Source organism: Paroedura picta, chromosome 2, assembly GCF_049243985.1.
Source record: "Paroedura picta isolate Pp20150507F chromosome 2, Ppicta_v3.0, whole genome shotgun sequence".
NCBI lineage: Eukaryota > Metazoa > Chordata > Lepidosauria > Squamata > Gekkonidae > Paroedura > Paroedura picta.
Window position 1 is genome coordinate 64,190,008 of NC_135370.1, and position 16,035 is coordinate 64,206,042.

The following is a 16,035-nucleotide window of genomic DNA, read 5'->3' on the forward strand; positions in this document are numbered from 1 at the left end:
TAGTTCATCCTTTTTCAGTTGTCTTGCATTAACCACTGTTAAACATTAGTTGGGTTTCAGAAATGAAAATTAGCAGTGAATACAAGTGCTTTCTCTTGACTGAGGGCTGAATAGGGCACATAAATACAATCCTGATATGGTCCAATTGCCCAACTATCATGCAGCTGTACAGACTTGCCCCTATAACTTGTGGAAGATTCTCTTCATCTTATTGTCCTTTAGGCAGAGGGAGTTTATGGTAGTTTGGTAGTTTGAAGAATGTTAAATCTATTCTTAAAGATCGTTAAGAAATTACATACAAAGTTGTGAGGTTTCAGCTTCGGTAGTTCCTTGATGTAATATAGTAGAGGAATTGTTTTTAAGTTTGGGTTTTACATTCAGCCCCTGTATTACTAATGAAAAGCCTTTAAAATAAGCTTGTTGCATATACAGTAAAACATAATGATGGCAAGCTTATCTACAGTTGACACTATATGATAGAAATGTAGTTTTATGAAGTGTATAAAGTCCTTGAAATTCGTGAAAGAAGGATAGGATAAAAATATATAGATTGATCTTTCTTTCTAAAGACACTTTTATTAGAAATTTTATGACAAAAGGATAAAAGTTCAGAAGAAGCAAGTTTAAAAAGGTTTAAAGATACCAGTGTAATGTTTCTCAGCGGCAGGGATGTAAACAATTGCCAGTTAATCCAAAATTATAACAAGATTAACTTTCTTTAATTTTATTACAAAATTACTACAATTTTTTTTGTTCTTTATAAATTTCTTCTCAAAAACACAAAGCATCCTTTCTCCCCCCCTCCCCCTTTTATGCAGAAAGTGAGTAAGGGGCTTCCAGTTAGCAATGAATATAGTTACTGTTTTATTCCTTAATCAAAGAAGTGAATTTAGCCATCTCTGCAAATTCTAGCATGTTCATCAATATTTTGCAGACATTTTGTATTTAATGTAAGATTGGTTCCCTTGCCAAATAAATTTAGAAATATCCTCCTGCCATTGTTTAAAAGGTGCATCAGATGTCTGAAATAAAAACAATATTCTAGGTAAAACATTCATTTTAATCGCCATATTCTTCATAGCATAGACAATTGTAATTTATTCCAATTAAAAATCCTTTTTAATGTCATTCCATTTTAACATAATTATTTTGAAATAAGATACAATCAAATACATCAACACTTTGCCTAAAGAATTCAACCTTCTTTTCAACTTCAAAACCAGCTCTTTTCATCAAGTCCATTTGCTCTTGTATGTTCATTTTAAGTTAATATCATTGTCTTCTGTTTATTAATTTTCAATCCTGCTCCTGAACCAAATTCTTTCCATTTAGCCACCATTAGTTCTGTTCCCTTTAAATCAGTGGTTCCCAACCCCCGGTCTGCGAACTGGTGCCGGGCCGTGAGAGCTTCGGCAGCCGGCCGCAGCTCCCTTTCCCTGCCGCCCCCCGCAGCGAGAAGCTCGCCAGGCCGCAAGCAAATTGACCGCCAAAGCAGCCGATTAGCTTGTGGCCGGGCAAGCTTCTTGCTGCGGGAGGGGGGTGGAGAAGCTGCTCAAGGACAGACTGTTTAATGATTTGTTCCAGTATGCTATTTCTAAGTCACTGTTTTCCAGGCTGACAGAGGCCAGTTTAAGGAGAGCACAGGTTGCTTTTAGAGTATACAAATTTGGTTTCATTTGGAAAGGCACTGTTTTCATCTGCGGGAGGGGGGTGGAGAAGGAAGTGTGGCCGCCAGCATGCCAGCGGCTCAAACGCATGCACAGACCTGCCGTACATGCGCGTTTGCACCCAGTGGGGATGCAAACGTGCACATGCGGCAGTTTCACACATGCACACATGCGCAGAGCCACCGCACATGCGCATTTGTGCCCTTTTGGGAGCGCATGGGCCCAGGTTGCCCTCTCCCCCCACCCCTTGGCAACGGGCCACAACCTGAAAAAGGTTGCGGACCTCTGCTTTAAATGATCTTTCAAGGTCAATAACAAGTTATCTGCCTCTTTTTAAATCTTGGTACCTCCAATCCTCTCATGTCTTATATCTCTATTCAAAATATCCAGAGTTAAAATTAACAGGAGATGTGACAAAGGGCAACCTCATGTAGTCCCTTTTTGAATCTCACATGGTTTATTTAAGTTTGCATTTACTGTTACCTGCTCTGTCTGTGAAATATAAATCAACTTCACCCCTTTTAAGAAATGTTCTCAGATTCAGAAATTTAAGAAATTTTCTCAGCTAATCAGCCCTTTTGAGTATAGTTGTAGTTCACAAAAATGAATGGGGTAAGCAACTAGACTTAATTATTTGTTTTAACAAACTGGGAAAATGTCTGCCATTCATTACTAACGTGGACAGTATTATTTCTCCAGTGTTTTTGTGAACTACAACTAAACTCAAAAGCATTGATTAGCTGTTTTAGCAAAGAATTACGTGGCATAATATGACTTAGTTTGGATATTATGACAGTTTACTAATTTGCCATAATTTACTTTTGCCTTATATCTGTATGCTTGTTTCATTTAGTCTGAGGAAAAGTGCATACACGCGAAAGCTCACACCTTGAATAAATCTTTGTTGGTCTTAAAGGTGCTATTACGGTGGTCCCCAACTTTTTACCACCAGGGATCGGTCAACGCTTGACAATTTTACTGAGGCCTGGGGGGGTAGTCTTTTGCTGAGGGATGTCGCCGCCACCTGAGCCCCTGCTACGCTTGCTCTCCTGCCAGCGCCCCTGACTTCCCGCCGCCAACTGGGGGGCACTGCCAGCAGCAGCTGCGCAGTGCCACTCCGAGGGGAAGCCCCAGCCATGGCGGCCGCTGGAGAGCACCAAAGGTGAGCCGGCAGCCGAGTGGTAGGGCAGCCCCCGAGGCAGCAGCTGAGAAGGACGAGGAGGAGCCGCAGCCTGGTACTGACTGATCTACAGTCTCGGTACTGACTGATCTACGGGACAGCTGTGCTGTTGGACTCAATTTTTGTTGTGCTTTTCATTATATTTAACTACTCAAAAATGTCAAGTATGGCGCTAATATCATTTAACAATCTTTTAGGTTAAAAAAACCACATTGATCTTAATGCAGTGGTTCTCAGCCTAGGGTTCGCAAGAAGGGGTCACCTGGTCCCTTCTTGGGGGTCCCCAGGTTGGTTGCTGTGGCGGCAATGGCAAGCAGCGGCAGCGGGCGGTGGCAGAGATATTCCAAAGGTCCCTGCTGTGTGTGCATACTGCTGGCATGCATGTGCATGCAGCCGGTGCGCGTGCGCCCGCTGTGACCCCGCCGCCACATTTGGGGTTGCAAGGTAAGAGCAGTTGAGAACCACTATCTTAATAGATAAATTCTTGAAAAAATAATGGCAGCCTTTCTGCTAAAATTGTGAACCGTTTATAGTCTTTTTATAATTATACTAGGGGCAAAGCCCGTTGTCTCCAAGAATACAACGGGCGCTAGAGCTTGGCAGTGGGAAGAGGAAGGGGAGGAGTTGTCCAGTCTGTAAGGGCATGGGGTTGTCATGTGTGTTGTGTGGGAGGTTGTGGTTGGCATGGTGGCAAATGAGGCCATGGGTGTGGAGATATGGGTGTCAAGAACCTGTGGTGTGGAATGTTCGTTGATTATGGGAGAGGACTGACCTTTGGGAATTGTGGCATAGTGGTTACAGATGAGCTTTCCAGAGCCATGTCCTCAGATATGTGAAGGGAAAATCAGACTGGAGACTCTTCTTAGGGGAAGATTACATGGCAACCAATTCCCCCCAGTTCTGCGTCATTTCCCTTCTTGTGTGAATTAGGCCACAGACACCGAAATGCCCCTCTGCCCTAATACACATAGGGTAGTCACTGTACACAGGTGTCCACCCTGTTCCTTCTGTCTCCCATATTTTCACTGTTGGTAAAATGTTATGTGCCCACATGCTTCTTTCATGGTTGCTCCTTAGAAGAACGGATTTTTGTACCCTATTGCTTACTACCCAAAGGAGTCTCAAAGCGGTTTACAAACACCTTTTCCATGTGTCTCTCCACAATAGTCAACCTGTGAGGTATGTAGGGTTGTGAGATATCTGAGAGAACTGGGAATGGGCCGCAGTGACCCAGCAGGCCTCAGGTGTCTCAAAGCATTTTCCAATCGTCTTCCCCTTCTCTCCCCATAGCAGACTCCCCATGAGGGAGGTGGGGTAGCGAGCCTCACAGAGAAGCTGGCAACCCTAAGAGGAAGACTGTCTGTGCACAGCAGTCTTGACCTTAGTAAGGTTTTTAATACTGTTTTTTTATTTGCCAGGCCAAGGTTATTTGCCAGTTACTATTTCAGTTACGATGTGTCTCCAGACATTTACTTGTTCTCTATTTAGTTTCAGGCTGTAAACACTTATTTAGATCTTCCTGCACTTTCCAGACTCACAGGACTGATGCTGGTCTGCCTGTCTGCGCCCCAGAATACAAACAGTTGCTGATGAGGGCTGGCCATAACCCATAGGCCAGGAGGGACACTCCTGCACCACTCCCTCCCAACTGCAGGCAAAAATGGCTCATTTGAAGGCTGGACTCTGAGGCATTGTATGATTTTGAAGTCCCACCTCCAAACCTCCAGGAATATTTCCAACCCAGGGGTAGCCAACCTACAGGTGTGGCCTGGAGAGCTCCTGGAATTACAGCTCACCTGCAGAGTATAAAGATCAGCTCCCCAGGCAGAAACGGCTACTCTGGACAGAGTTGTGGTAGAGAAGAAACATTTAAGGCTTCCCACACAGGTTGTTGTTGAACTGAAAGACTTGAGGCCTACTGCACAGGGTTGTTGTGCAGATGAAACAGGAGACAAAAGAGCCAGCTTCCTCTGCAGAATAACGCTGTGCAGTGGCCTCAAATCTGGAGAGAGTTGCAAAGAAGAAAGACACATGGCTTGGCTGTGTCTAACCTCCGGGCAGAGCAGTATTTTAAGTGAGAAGGGGCTTTTCTGTGGCCTCCCTGTCAGGCAACTGTTTGGCAGAAGGGGAAAGTCCCCCCCTCAAAAGGAAGGCCCTCAGGCTCCCCTGCGTTGCTCTTGGAAAGGCCTCCCTCCCCTCAGTCAGGGCCTGTCAGAGGTTCCTTCGCAGCAGGCCTGAAGGGGGGGAGGGGAGCACTCTGCAGCCTCCGGCCAGCTCTGTCAGGGTTCTGAGGCAATTTGCAGTTGGACATGGCAGTTAGGACAGCCTTGGGGTGAAAAGGGCTGGCGCAGCCTCTGTTCTCATCCCCCTTGGCAGCCCTACTGACCTCCTCTCCCTTTGGTGGTCTGGAGCAGACTGGCAGCCGGACTGGGCTGGGTGAATGGAATTTTGGTTTGTCCTGGTGAGGGGCCAATAGGAAGGCACTTTGCGCGCCTCCCCATTTGCTGCTTTGCCCTGGATGGACACTTGGAGGGCCCAATCAGGAGCCACTTCGCGGCTCCTGATTGGGCCCTCTGAGTTTTTATCCTGGACAGGGCCCGCCCTAACTCCTCCCCAGGTGGCCTTACTCTTTTATTTAATAGGACCCTGTCCTATTTAAAGATATTGGTCTCTAGTTTCTTTGTCAAGCTCCTTGAGTATTAGTGTTAATTTAGCCTCTTTCCATGACTCTAGTATCATCCCACTCTGTAAAGTAACATCCCCTGTATGCTGTAGTGGTTGTACAAGTTAACCCTTGAAGCATTTATAGTTCTGGTAAACTATCTGGTCCGGTTTCATTTTCTTTATAGCTTTCAACACCTCCCTTATTGTTATAGAATCATTCATAGATTGTCTTATTTGTATTTTATTCTAGTGCCTTCTTGAATCCAAGGAACCATGCATACTTTACATTATGTAGTTTGGTTAGAAACAATAACTAGTTACACAATAATTAACAGGAGCTGTACATTTTTTGTGATTTGAGTGAAATAAATCAGTTTAGAAAGCAACTGATAGCTTTATTACATTTTTCTGGTTTACTACATTGTTCTGGTTTTGTATCTTCAGACAGCCATCCTAGAAAGAACCAATGTATCATTTGAACAACAAAATCCTACTTCTGTTTTCTATGGCTTTCTGCCTCTGGACATTGGGGTAGCGGGTGCATTTGTGCAGACTTGTTTTATTTAAGCAAGTACCATATAATTGCAATGTGAAGAATCAAAATAATTTTAGAATTAAATTAAATGTGGAACCATTAATGTTGACCAGCATATGAATTAAATTACATTTTGATACACTAACTATTCCCCAACCTTGATTTTCAGAAGAATGAAGTTTGCCAATCTCTTAAAACTCTTGAAAATTTAAACCATGCTTATTTTCCCCACTAAATTTGGGTTAGGTTGATCATCTATGACTGTACTGCTTATTGTTCAGATAAAACTGTAGTATTCATCCTGAAATTGAAGAGAGTTCCTGAGGCTCAGAGTAACTCATCTAATAATCTAGCTTGTTGTTTTTTTGGTAGGGCATTCCAAAGATATGTTTTACTATTGAATAAAGTCCCCAGGCTCAAGTCTTTTAAATAAATAAACAACTCTTTGTTTTTCTAGCCCTTCCATTATGGCTTAGGGTGGGTAAACAACATCATTAAAACAATAATTAATTTTTTGTGTGTTTAAAGGGTTTAAAAAGCACTTATGAATTACACTGAAGAATGTAATTTTCCTGCGTTCTAAACGCACCTGTAATAGCTATGACACCACAGGAAGTTATACCTTTTAACTTGTGAAGTGCTAGTAATATGAGGAAGAGACTCCTGATGCCTAGAACAAAAGCAGCTATGACTTTATTAGACATAGCTCTTTAGTATCTGGGGTGTTTCTGTATAGCGGTGTATTGAGTGGATGTGTGGAAGCGAGAGAAGTTCTTTTCCACCTTGGATTGTGATTTGAACTGAAGTACAACTCAGTTTTAGGGGTCACTTGATATTGAAGGCAGACATTATAAACCATGAAGGGTTATATTCCAAGCAAGGAATTGAAACTTTGGTGAAATTGCTAGTATATTTGGCATTTTGGACTTTTGAGTGCATGTGTGAGAGAAACCTTAAAAGGCCTCATTGTATTATGGACAGACAGAATGCTTACATGATTCTGTTCTGCTTTCAGTCTTCCCTCAGCTGTATTTTCACATGCTACATCAGAGAAGAAAAGTACTTTCACCTGCTGAAGAACAGAAGAAAGCAGAATAACTTGTGGTGTTCAGAACTATGCACAAACCTCAAAACAAGCAAACTTTCTGAAGTTTTATCAACGGTAGAGTATTAAATCAAGAAATCAAAATAAAAAGTTTGGTAAACTTCTCAAGAAATATCTTACAGCACTGATAACTTCCTTGACAAGATCATCAGCCCATGAAGTTGCATTTTCAGCATGTCCATATATGGTGAAATTCAGATATATTTATCGTTAATTTACCTTTAATTTATTTGCTAAAAACTTCCATTATAGCCTGTTTATTTTTATGATATGAGAGATAAAGTACAGTGCTTAAATTGGGATTATTTTATTATTTAATGCTTGATTGTATGTCAGATGTTCATGTACATTGTTGTAGCTATAGTGTCCGATTTGGTTTATTAGTTTGTCTGAGTCCCACTAGCGGAGTCCCACGAAAGACTTGGCTGACTCTTTGTTGGTGGATGAAAGGATGCTCCTTGGAATTCAAGGCACAGTCCTCCTATAGACAATGCATTTCAGTGACTTCAGCAACTGGTTGCATAATCTGCACAACTGAATTTTTTGCAGTGGGGCCTTAAAAGTAGTGCAGTGTTGTACAAGAATGTGTGTTCCATAGGTGCAACAGTTTTATATTACCTCAAACTTGAATACACTGTTGCTGATTTTGACTTCTTTTTCCTAAATAGAGGCCCAGGTTTATTGAAATTCACACATACAAACCAAATTTGTAGTTGGTGTAGAAAAATATCATTTGGGAACTTTTTTATGGCTTTGAATTAACTGTTCAAATATAATATGTATGTTTTGTGAAATTCTGTGAGTATAAACAGACATTTAAAGGTTTAATGTTCAGCATATGAACAGGTCTTATAAGCAGTCTTTTCCTACAGTGAATTTATTTAGAGTTTTGAGAATATTTTAACAGCACCATTAATTTGTTCCTGAATGCAGTACTAATCCTATTGACTTCAAAAGTTTACTCATTCAAAGAACTGCACTTTTATAACAGCATCAGGCAAGAGATGTGATTTTGATTAAATAAACTTTTTAGAACAGTCTAGGAGGAAATGCTAATTATTTCTTATTGACTCCTTGTTTACCAACGTTGTTAAAATGGCCAAGGTTGCCTACTGTTTTAAGGTAGGAAAACCTTACTGTTGTACTAAAATAGAAGAATTTTGTATTTTTTTTTCTTTTGTAAGCAGTGTCTACTGTACCTATTCACTATGGACCTCTGTGTTCAGTGGTGTACTTTCTAGAAATGTACCTAGCCTTCTACTTGCTCATTCTATTGCCCTCCCAGTTCTTTTTGTTCTTTTGCCAGAGAAAGTCCCATTGTGCTCACTGAATTTCTTTTGATCATTTTGCAGGGTGCGCTCTGCTCCTCTGAGGCCAGTTACAGTCATATTCTTCCCTCCCCGAATCTCCCATTGTACTATTCAAACACTGTATCTCATTGTATCTTTTTTTTTACCATAGTTGTACTCAATCAGTGGTCATGAGGGGGTGCTCCGTAAACCAAAGTACAAAATATACGATGGAACATTCATGTGGCAGTTTTAAAAGAAAATGCATGGGCAACTGTTGAATGTTCAATCCTTTATTGCAGGTGTCTTTGATTAGTCATCCTCCACAGCTTGGTTATGTGGCACTGCCCTTCCAGGCTGTAGGTTTTCATGGCAAGACATGCAGTAAATCTTCAGGAAAGATTTTTTGCATTCCTCCCTTTTAGCTTAACCTACCAACCCCGAGACCAAATGGACAAAAATATCATCTGTGTGTCCCCTGGAACAGATAGGTTACAATATATTCATAGATGCTGGTGGACAACTGCATGGAAAGCTGGCTATCAGCACTTGCCTATCCCAGCTGCATCTACCTCATGCCTATATGAGGGCTGCATCCCAAGAGCGGGATCTGTCAATTTAATTAATTGTTCCAGTGCATTTGTACCCCTTCATTCTTGTCTAACAACATAGCCCTACCTGCCTTTGCCTTTTTTATTTTATCCCTGCGAATAGATAAGGAATCTTGGCATCCTTCATGCCAAGTGCTTTTGACTTCAAAAGGGAGGGTTCATTGTCTTCTTGGTCTCTGTATTGGGTGTTTTTATAAAATTTAAAAAGCATGACCTCACCAAATATGCTGTGGCAAATCTTAACAGCTATGACCTTGTAGCACTCATGAGCCCATCAAGAACATGTAGAGGTACAGCCGCACTTAACACAATTTATAAGGGCTTCAGGCTGGGATACGTGGTGTTTTCCTTTCACTCTACATACACCCTTCTAGCAGGAGCAAGGAGAAACTATAGAACTCCGTTGCCTTAGCCAAATACTATGACCAAGTTTCCACCATCTGCACTACCCACTGGCCAAATCCACTATGTAGCATGCTTTGGCTACACTAAATTCCCAGTCTCTCTATAATAGTTGTGACACATATTCATGGCAAGTATGTATTTAGCTGCAGCCAGAAGGCTTTTAAGCATACTATTCCCTTATTACATATGTAGAAGGATACACACATTTGTCATATATGAGTGTGACATTTTTAGGTGCCCTTTTGAATAGTGTGAGTGTACACTTAAAAGTGTGCTATGTAAAGCAGATGTTTTGAGAGTATAAAGCAGTCTCTGTAGAGTCCTCCTGTTTTCATGGTAGCTACTTAGTCGCAGCCTCCTTTCATTTTTGTACAACAGCTCACTCCGGTCATTGTGTTATTTTTTTTCTTGCCCTACTGTACCTTTGTCAGTGCTTGTGAAGGTTCAGTTTAAAAATAGTTTTGAGAACTTCTTGAAACCATAAAGATTGTTCTCTTTCTAGTAGTTTTGATTGACTCTATTCCTCCCTTTGTTTCAAGCACCCACTGGATTTTAATACTTTTGACTCCAGTTCTTGTCCTCCCATTTTCAGCAATCTGCTACTGTCTGGCTTTTGATTAGCCCCAATGCTGCCTTCCCAGATTGTAGAGGCAAAAACTGTAAACCATTTGATCTCTGTTCCTGGTGAACCCAGTATTCTTACTGGTGATCATCACATGACTTTTCCATACACTGAGGTGATCTGTATATAGAAAAAGTCATGGCAAGACTAGCCCCAGTATGAATATGGCTTTGTCCATTGATAGGCATGTGTGAATTACAGGGTTTTTTTTTACCTGTAGTCACTGGGGTGCTTCAGTATTCTGGAAATATTGTCCATAATTAGATATAAGGAATGAAGTATCCCTTCCCTGTTCATTACAGCAGTGGTATGAGAGCCCCTATAGTATGATTTCACTCCATAGCACTGCTGTAATGCATAAAGACTGGAACTATATGGGCAGCACCAAATGTGCAGTTCCTCCTTGTGCCATTTAATTTGAGATTGGGACAAGGTGATAATTGAGTATGACAGGCCTGCCTACATGGTTCTGTTCCTTTAAACAACAGGAAAGCAGCTCTGCTATTATATAGAAGGTACCTTTTTGTCACTGCTCAAACACACAATTATTCCATGAAATGCGAAAGTAACTTTGACCTGCTCAGTGTATGTATAATCTTAATGTCCTTCATTAGTTTTTCCTGGTCTTATAGGAAGGCCTTGCAAGTCAGCTTGAAATTAACTTGTCATTTTTCAGTTACTGTTTTCAGATCCCCCCCCATAGATTGTTTGCTTAGAGTTTGCTTTAGACTGTCCATTCCATTTGCTAATCTTAGAGCAACAGCTTTTCTCTGACCCATCCTGACCATGCAGAGGCTAATATAGCACCTTCTTAGCCACTCCACTGTATACCAAGAACATGGCAAAAATGTGATCATAGCCTCCAGTGCACTTTTGCAGGCTAGAAAAAAAATGATGTAATTCCTGATGGATGTGGAACAAGAGCTATGAAGCTACACAGTTGCTCTTTTCTTTATTCCATTGGTTCTAGAATGCCATGAAAAGTTAAGGTAGTTTTTAAAGCATGAACATGGCTATACTGTCTTAAGTAATTCCATCACTCTTTTTACTGAAACCATGCATTGCAACTGAAGACCTTAAGATTTAAAGTTACATTTCAGATTTCAGACTGTTTGAAAGTTCAGCAAGGTCAGCAATCAGAAACCAATTTCAATTTGTTTGTGACTGGCACAAACCTGGTTAATAGTCACGCTTTCAGTTTTCTCCTTCTGTCCCCGGCGTGGCAATTGTTGAAGACTGGTTACCAAACTGTAATGGACGTGTGGAAACTGGCATTTGGTTCCTTCTAGTAGCCAGGATTCTCAGCCATAGTTGAATATCCATTCTGAGAAAGGAAGGAACCTAACTCAATTTAGTTCAACAGCATTCAGATCCCATAATTCATTGAAGATTATTTTCAGTTGTTGCAGAAGGTGGGGGAGGAAGAAGTACATGTATCATGAACAATCTACTAAAGCATGTTCTTCCTTAAAATATACTCTCTTCATTGAATGACAATTCCCCTGATGTGTATGAAGGAGATCTGGCTGAGGGAAGGCATGACTTGAAGGCTGATTGCTTCTAAGTCTATTAGACTCTTTCTTTCTACAGCTGTGTTGAGGAAGAATTTCAAGTTATTGGCACTGATTCTTTTAATTATGAGTGGATATTTAAACCATATTGAATTCCTTGGTGCATTCTGAATTAACGCTGCTCTTCATCAGCCTCCCTCTACAATTGCAGATGCACAACGTCACCAAAGACGGAACCCATGCCTTATTTCTGGATTGTGTCTGTATATCGGTCTCTGCTCCAGTATTGCCCTTTGTCTTCAAATAGCATTGCTTTAAAGGAACTGCTATTAACTGTTCCCCAATTTCCACTGTTGGAAATTTACATCCATGATATTGGTGGGAATCACAGAACTCATATTCTGATAACAGTGATTTTGTATGTTCAGCAGGCTTTTCACAGGACTATCAGTTATAGAGGGCATACCCAGCCAGTAACTGACAGATTGTTGAATAAACATCTAGGCAAATGGTGATGAAAACAGTAAAGGACTGTTGCTTTGATTAAAAATCCTGTTTGAAGACTTAGCTGGGTGTTTCACTGAATCTATATAACAGTTCAAGTGGCTAATATTTTATTGAAAAGCAGCAACATATGGATTCCATTGGAAGCAAAATGGGGAAATATCATTTCCCCAGAGTCTTTTTCTTATTAAAGTCTTACTTGTCAAGGAATCCAACTTTTCACCCGCGAAGAGAAAAGCAGCATGGGGGAGGGGGGTGATTTTGCCTGGAAAAATAACTTCAGTGGTGGGGGGGGGGAGAATTAAGCAATCATTTCTCCCTCTGATGAGCATTCCATCAAATATGCAGCCTACTAAGGCTACTTTTCATTACAAAAAAGAGAGATTCTGGTGCATCAGAATTTAACATCTTGTTTGACTCTAAATCATGGGTTCTTTGTAGCTGAAGAGGTTTTAATTGTCTAAAGTGTGATTTTAGCACACTGTTCCTTTTCAGCAGTTTAGCTTCTCTCAACTTTGAAATGAAGGGGACTATATAAGTCAATAAGTCAATAGATTACAAGCCTTCCAGACTATATAATAGAACATTAAGATTAGTTTAAGATTAGTTTACTGCTACCTTAGGTCAAAGATAAGCTGCAATTCTTACTCTTTTTAGCAAAGATGTGCCATTGTAAATAACAGCTACTACATTTTAATTGGGTGAGTCAATGAATGATCTGAGTATGCAGTGTTGATTTTCCTGTGTGTTTTCCTGCTTGTGAATTGAAGGACAACTGCTAATACACACAGCAGCCTCCATGTGCAGCAAGCTTTCTAGACGCCTTGGGACATATCCAGTGTGTTATGAATAGGAAGATTCTATTCTATCAACTTTGTCATTGGCTTAACAATATTCAGTTCATGTTTCCGTTGTCAAGGGAACCCCCTAGTTGTTAATAACAAAGGCACATGTATATGAATACCCCTTATCTATCACAGGAAATATTCCCAAAGGTTAAACTTTGTTTTTGGTTTAAAATTTCTATTTTCAATTTCAGTGGACAAAATGGGTATTAAATCAAGTAAATCTTGTCTTCAAATCTGCCTTAGACTCAACTTCAAGACAATCTTTAGAATCCAGCTCATGGCTGCAGTGTCAGGATTTAGTACTCTTTGTTCTTAATGTAACTTCCATAGTTTTTGTTTGACACAGAAGGCATGATACAGAAGGTATGTTATTTGATGTATGCATTCTGGATATACTTCATATGAGTTCATTCTTCCCCTGTAACCTAAACAATTATTCATGAGGTTTCAACTTCTCTTCTGCACGTATGGCAAAGTTACAACAGAAACTGTTTACTTATATGATGATGGTTTCTGTGATGTACATAATTGTATTTAAAACATAGTTTAGTATATTAACTTTTGCATTATCTTAGTTTGGAATGAAGAGAGAGATGTTTCACTTGGAAAACTACAAACTGTTCTAAAATAAGAGATTGTGGGGGAAATGACCATGTTCATGGTACTGTCAAGTAACTTCATTTACTGGAAAGGTTGTTTTTTGTGTGGTCCAGCCAAGCAAAGCTATTATAATTTTTGAGGTAAAATATTCATTGGTATACAACTGGATTTTTAATGCATATCAAGTGATAGCATTTGGCTAAATTGGTAGTCTTTTGTAATTTTTCTATGTTGTTAAATATATAATTGTATAATTTTTATAACTCTGGTTTACAGAATTTACAATAATGTACATGTTTTTGGGCATTTTGAAATCTTGTATAACTTAGGACCCTGAAAGACTTTAAAGCATGTTTAAAAGGTATCTGTATCTGGTGATGTAATTAAATGGTTTGCAGAGTAAATAATATTTCCAAATTGCATTGTGAAATTAATTAGTTGCATATGCCTGGATTTCGAGTATTAACAATCATTAAGCACTAGCTAAAATATTCTACAAGAGCCCAGAATGGAATAATGTGTTAATGTAAGGATATTTGTATGGATGGATACTTGCTTAATTCCTAGAACTGTTGGCATGAAGGTGTTTTCAGTGGGTTTTGTATAGACTGTCCATTTCTTTTTGCTTTTTAAAATGGCTTTCAATCCTAATAGATAAATTTAAAATAACTGGTATTAACACACTGCAATTTTTAGAATGATAACTAATCCAGTGGTTTACGATGTAAATTTCCCAAACCAATTAAAAAAACCTTTAACAGTTTATGTGTTTGTATTGCTATCTGTTCTGTTGAGAAACAGCAGTGTAGCAAATGTGTATGTTGCCTCTCTAGAGACCAGCTTTGTGTGTCTGGTATCCACTCAGTTGTCCAAAATACATTATTAGGATTAAGACTAAGATTAGGATTAACACTAAGAATGAAACTCAGCAAGCTATCAAACCACAGCCAAGTGTTATTTTATTTCTTTAGGTGGTAACTGAAGCCACTTGTCAGCTCAAAATTGTCCATTCCACCACCAGGCCAGCTGTGTTTCTCTCCCCACCCCACCATTCCAAAAGGATATCCTGAGGAGCAATTTGGTTTAGGACTCTGGGAAGAGACTCTGTGCAGACATATTGTGCACTGCAGCAGTCCTCCTCAAGACATATCTCCCAAGGTAGCTTTTTAATTTTGGTTAGAGCTGTGGGCTTGTTGCATGTGTTCAACCATAACATGCCTATCTTTAAATCAGTAATGCATTGAGTAAAGTCATAGCAGTTTTAATCACTTCCTCTGTACTGTACTGCCCTCTAATGTTTGGTTAGGGTGGTGCATTGTATAAGTCAGTTTCTTTCAAACTTTCCACCTTCAGAAATTCCTTTCCACACCAGTGTTTCTGCCAAGGAACTCCTGTATACTGATGAAAATTCTCAGGCATGTTCTAAGTTGTACAGTGAGCTAATATAAAATATCATCTAGGGACCAAGTTCCTTTGTGGCTCTGCATGAAGTAACAGTACATAAGGATAGGTCAGGTTATAATTGTACCAGAAAGACGGGTTGATGGTGAGCTGTTTATCTTAGAGTAGGTGAATTGTTTATCCTAGGGGGAACTGCACACACCTTGAAGTACTAGAATAGTAGAACTAGATTACCAGTTTGGGAGGTATTAAGTATTGCATATGGATGCCCACATGGTTTTCTCTGTGAGTATGACTTGATAATGGAGACATTTTTTTCAAAATGAAGTCTCAAGCCTTTGTTCCACTATATGTACACAGAGTTTAAAAAGTGAATCTAATTTATTTTATTTTACTCTATCTCCCCTCCCCACACATAGACTAGGGTCAGTATACAACATATGTCACATGTACATTGTTCATAAAATCGCAGTTAAAATATTAAAACTAGGTGCCCCATTACATTGGCTCATCAGTCTGTCTCCTGATCTGTTTTATGGATAGTATGGTAATGATATTTTAATCGGGCTCTAACTCAGAGGGAATAACCTGGAGATTAATAAGGAGGCCTGTAGATTTTATTAGGTGCTAGTTTGTTCTGACCTCAAGAAGGCCTGATGGAAGAATACCATTTTGCAGGCCATGCAGAACCTTGGTATTTCCATCAGGATCTCAATTGGCAGCTCATTCCACCAGGCTGGGGTCATGATCAAGAAGGCCTTGACCCTGGTTTACGTCAGATGCAGTTCCTTCAGGCTGGGGACAACCAACATGTTGGTATTACAGCTAATTGTGTAGGCTTATTTATTCATTTATATTCCACCTTCCAAATAGGATATCCAGTCAACTTACATTTTCTTATCCTCTGTTTTATCCTCCCTCTATCTCACAGCTGTTGAGAGTAGCTCAAGGTTAACCAGAGAAAGTTTATATAGCAAAATGGGGTTTCAAACTGGGGATTCAAGATCCTAGTCCAACATGCTAATTAGGGTTGTGCGCTTCAGCGTCCGAAGCAGCCATTCCAGGCCGAAGCAACCAGCGGTGCGGGGAGAGA

General features: G+C 40.1%; 1 protein-coding gene across 1 annotated transcript in view; it reads left to right on the forward strand.

Annotated features, from left to right (window-relative positions):
* The window catches only part of HACD2 (3-hydroxyacyl-CoA dehydratase 2), a 47,849-nt gene extending 33,545 nt beyond the window's left edge, over positions 1 to 14,304 (forward strand). The window contains exon 7 of the mRNA XM_077320439.1: positions 7,062 to 14,304. Coding sequence (XP_077176554.1) covers positions 7,062 to 7,144 — 83 coding nt within the window. The 3' untranslated portion in view covers positions 7,145 to 14,304. The remainder of the gene's footprint in view (positions 1 to 7,061) is intronic.
* The last annotated feature ends 1,731 nt before the right edge of the window (positions 14,305 to 16,035 follow it).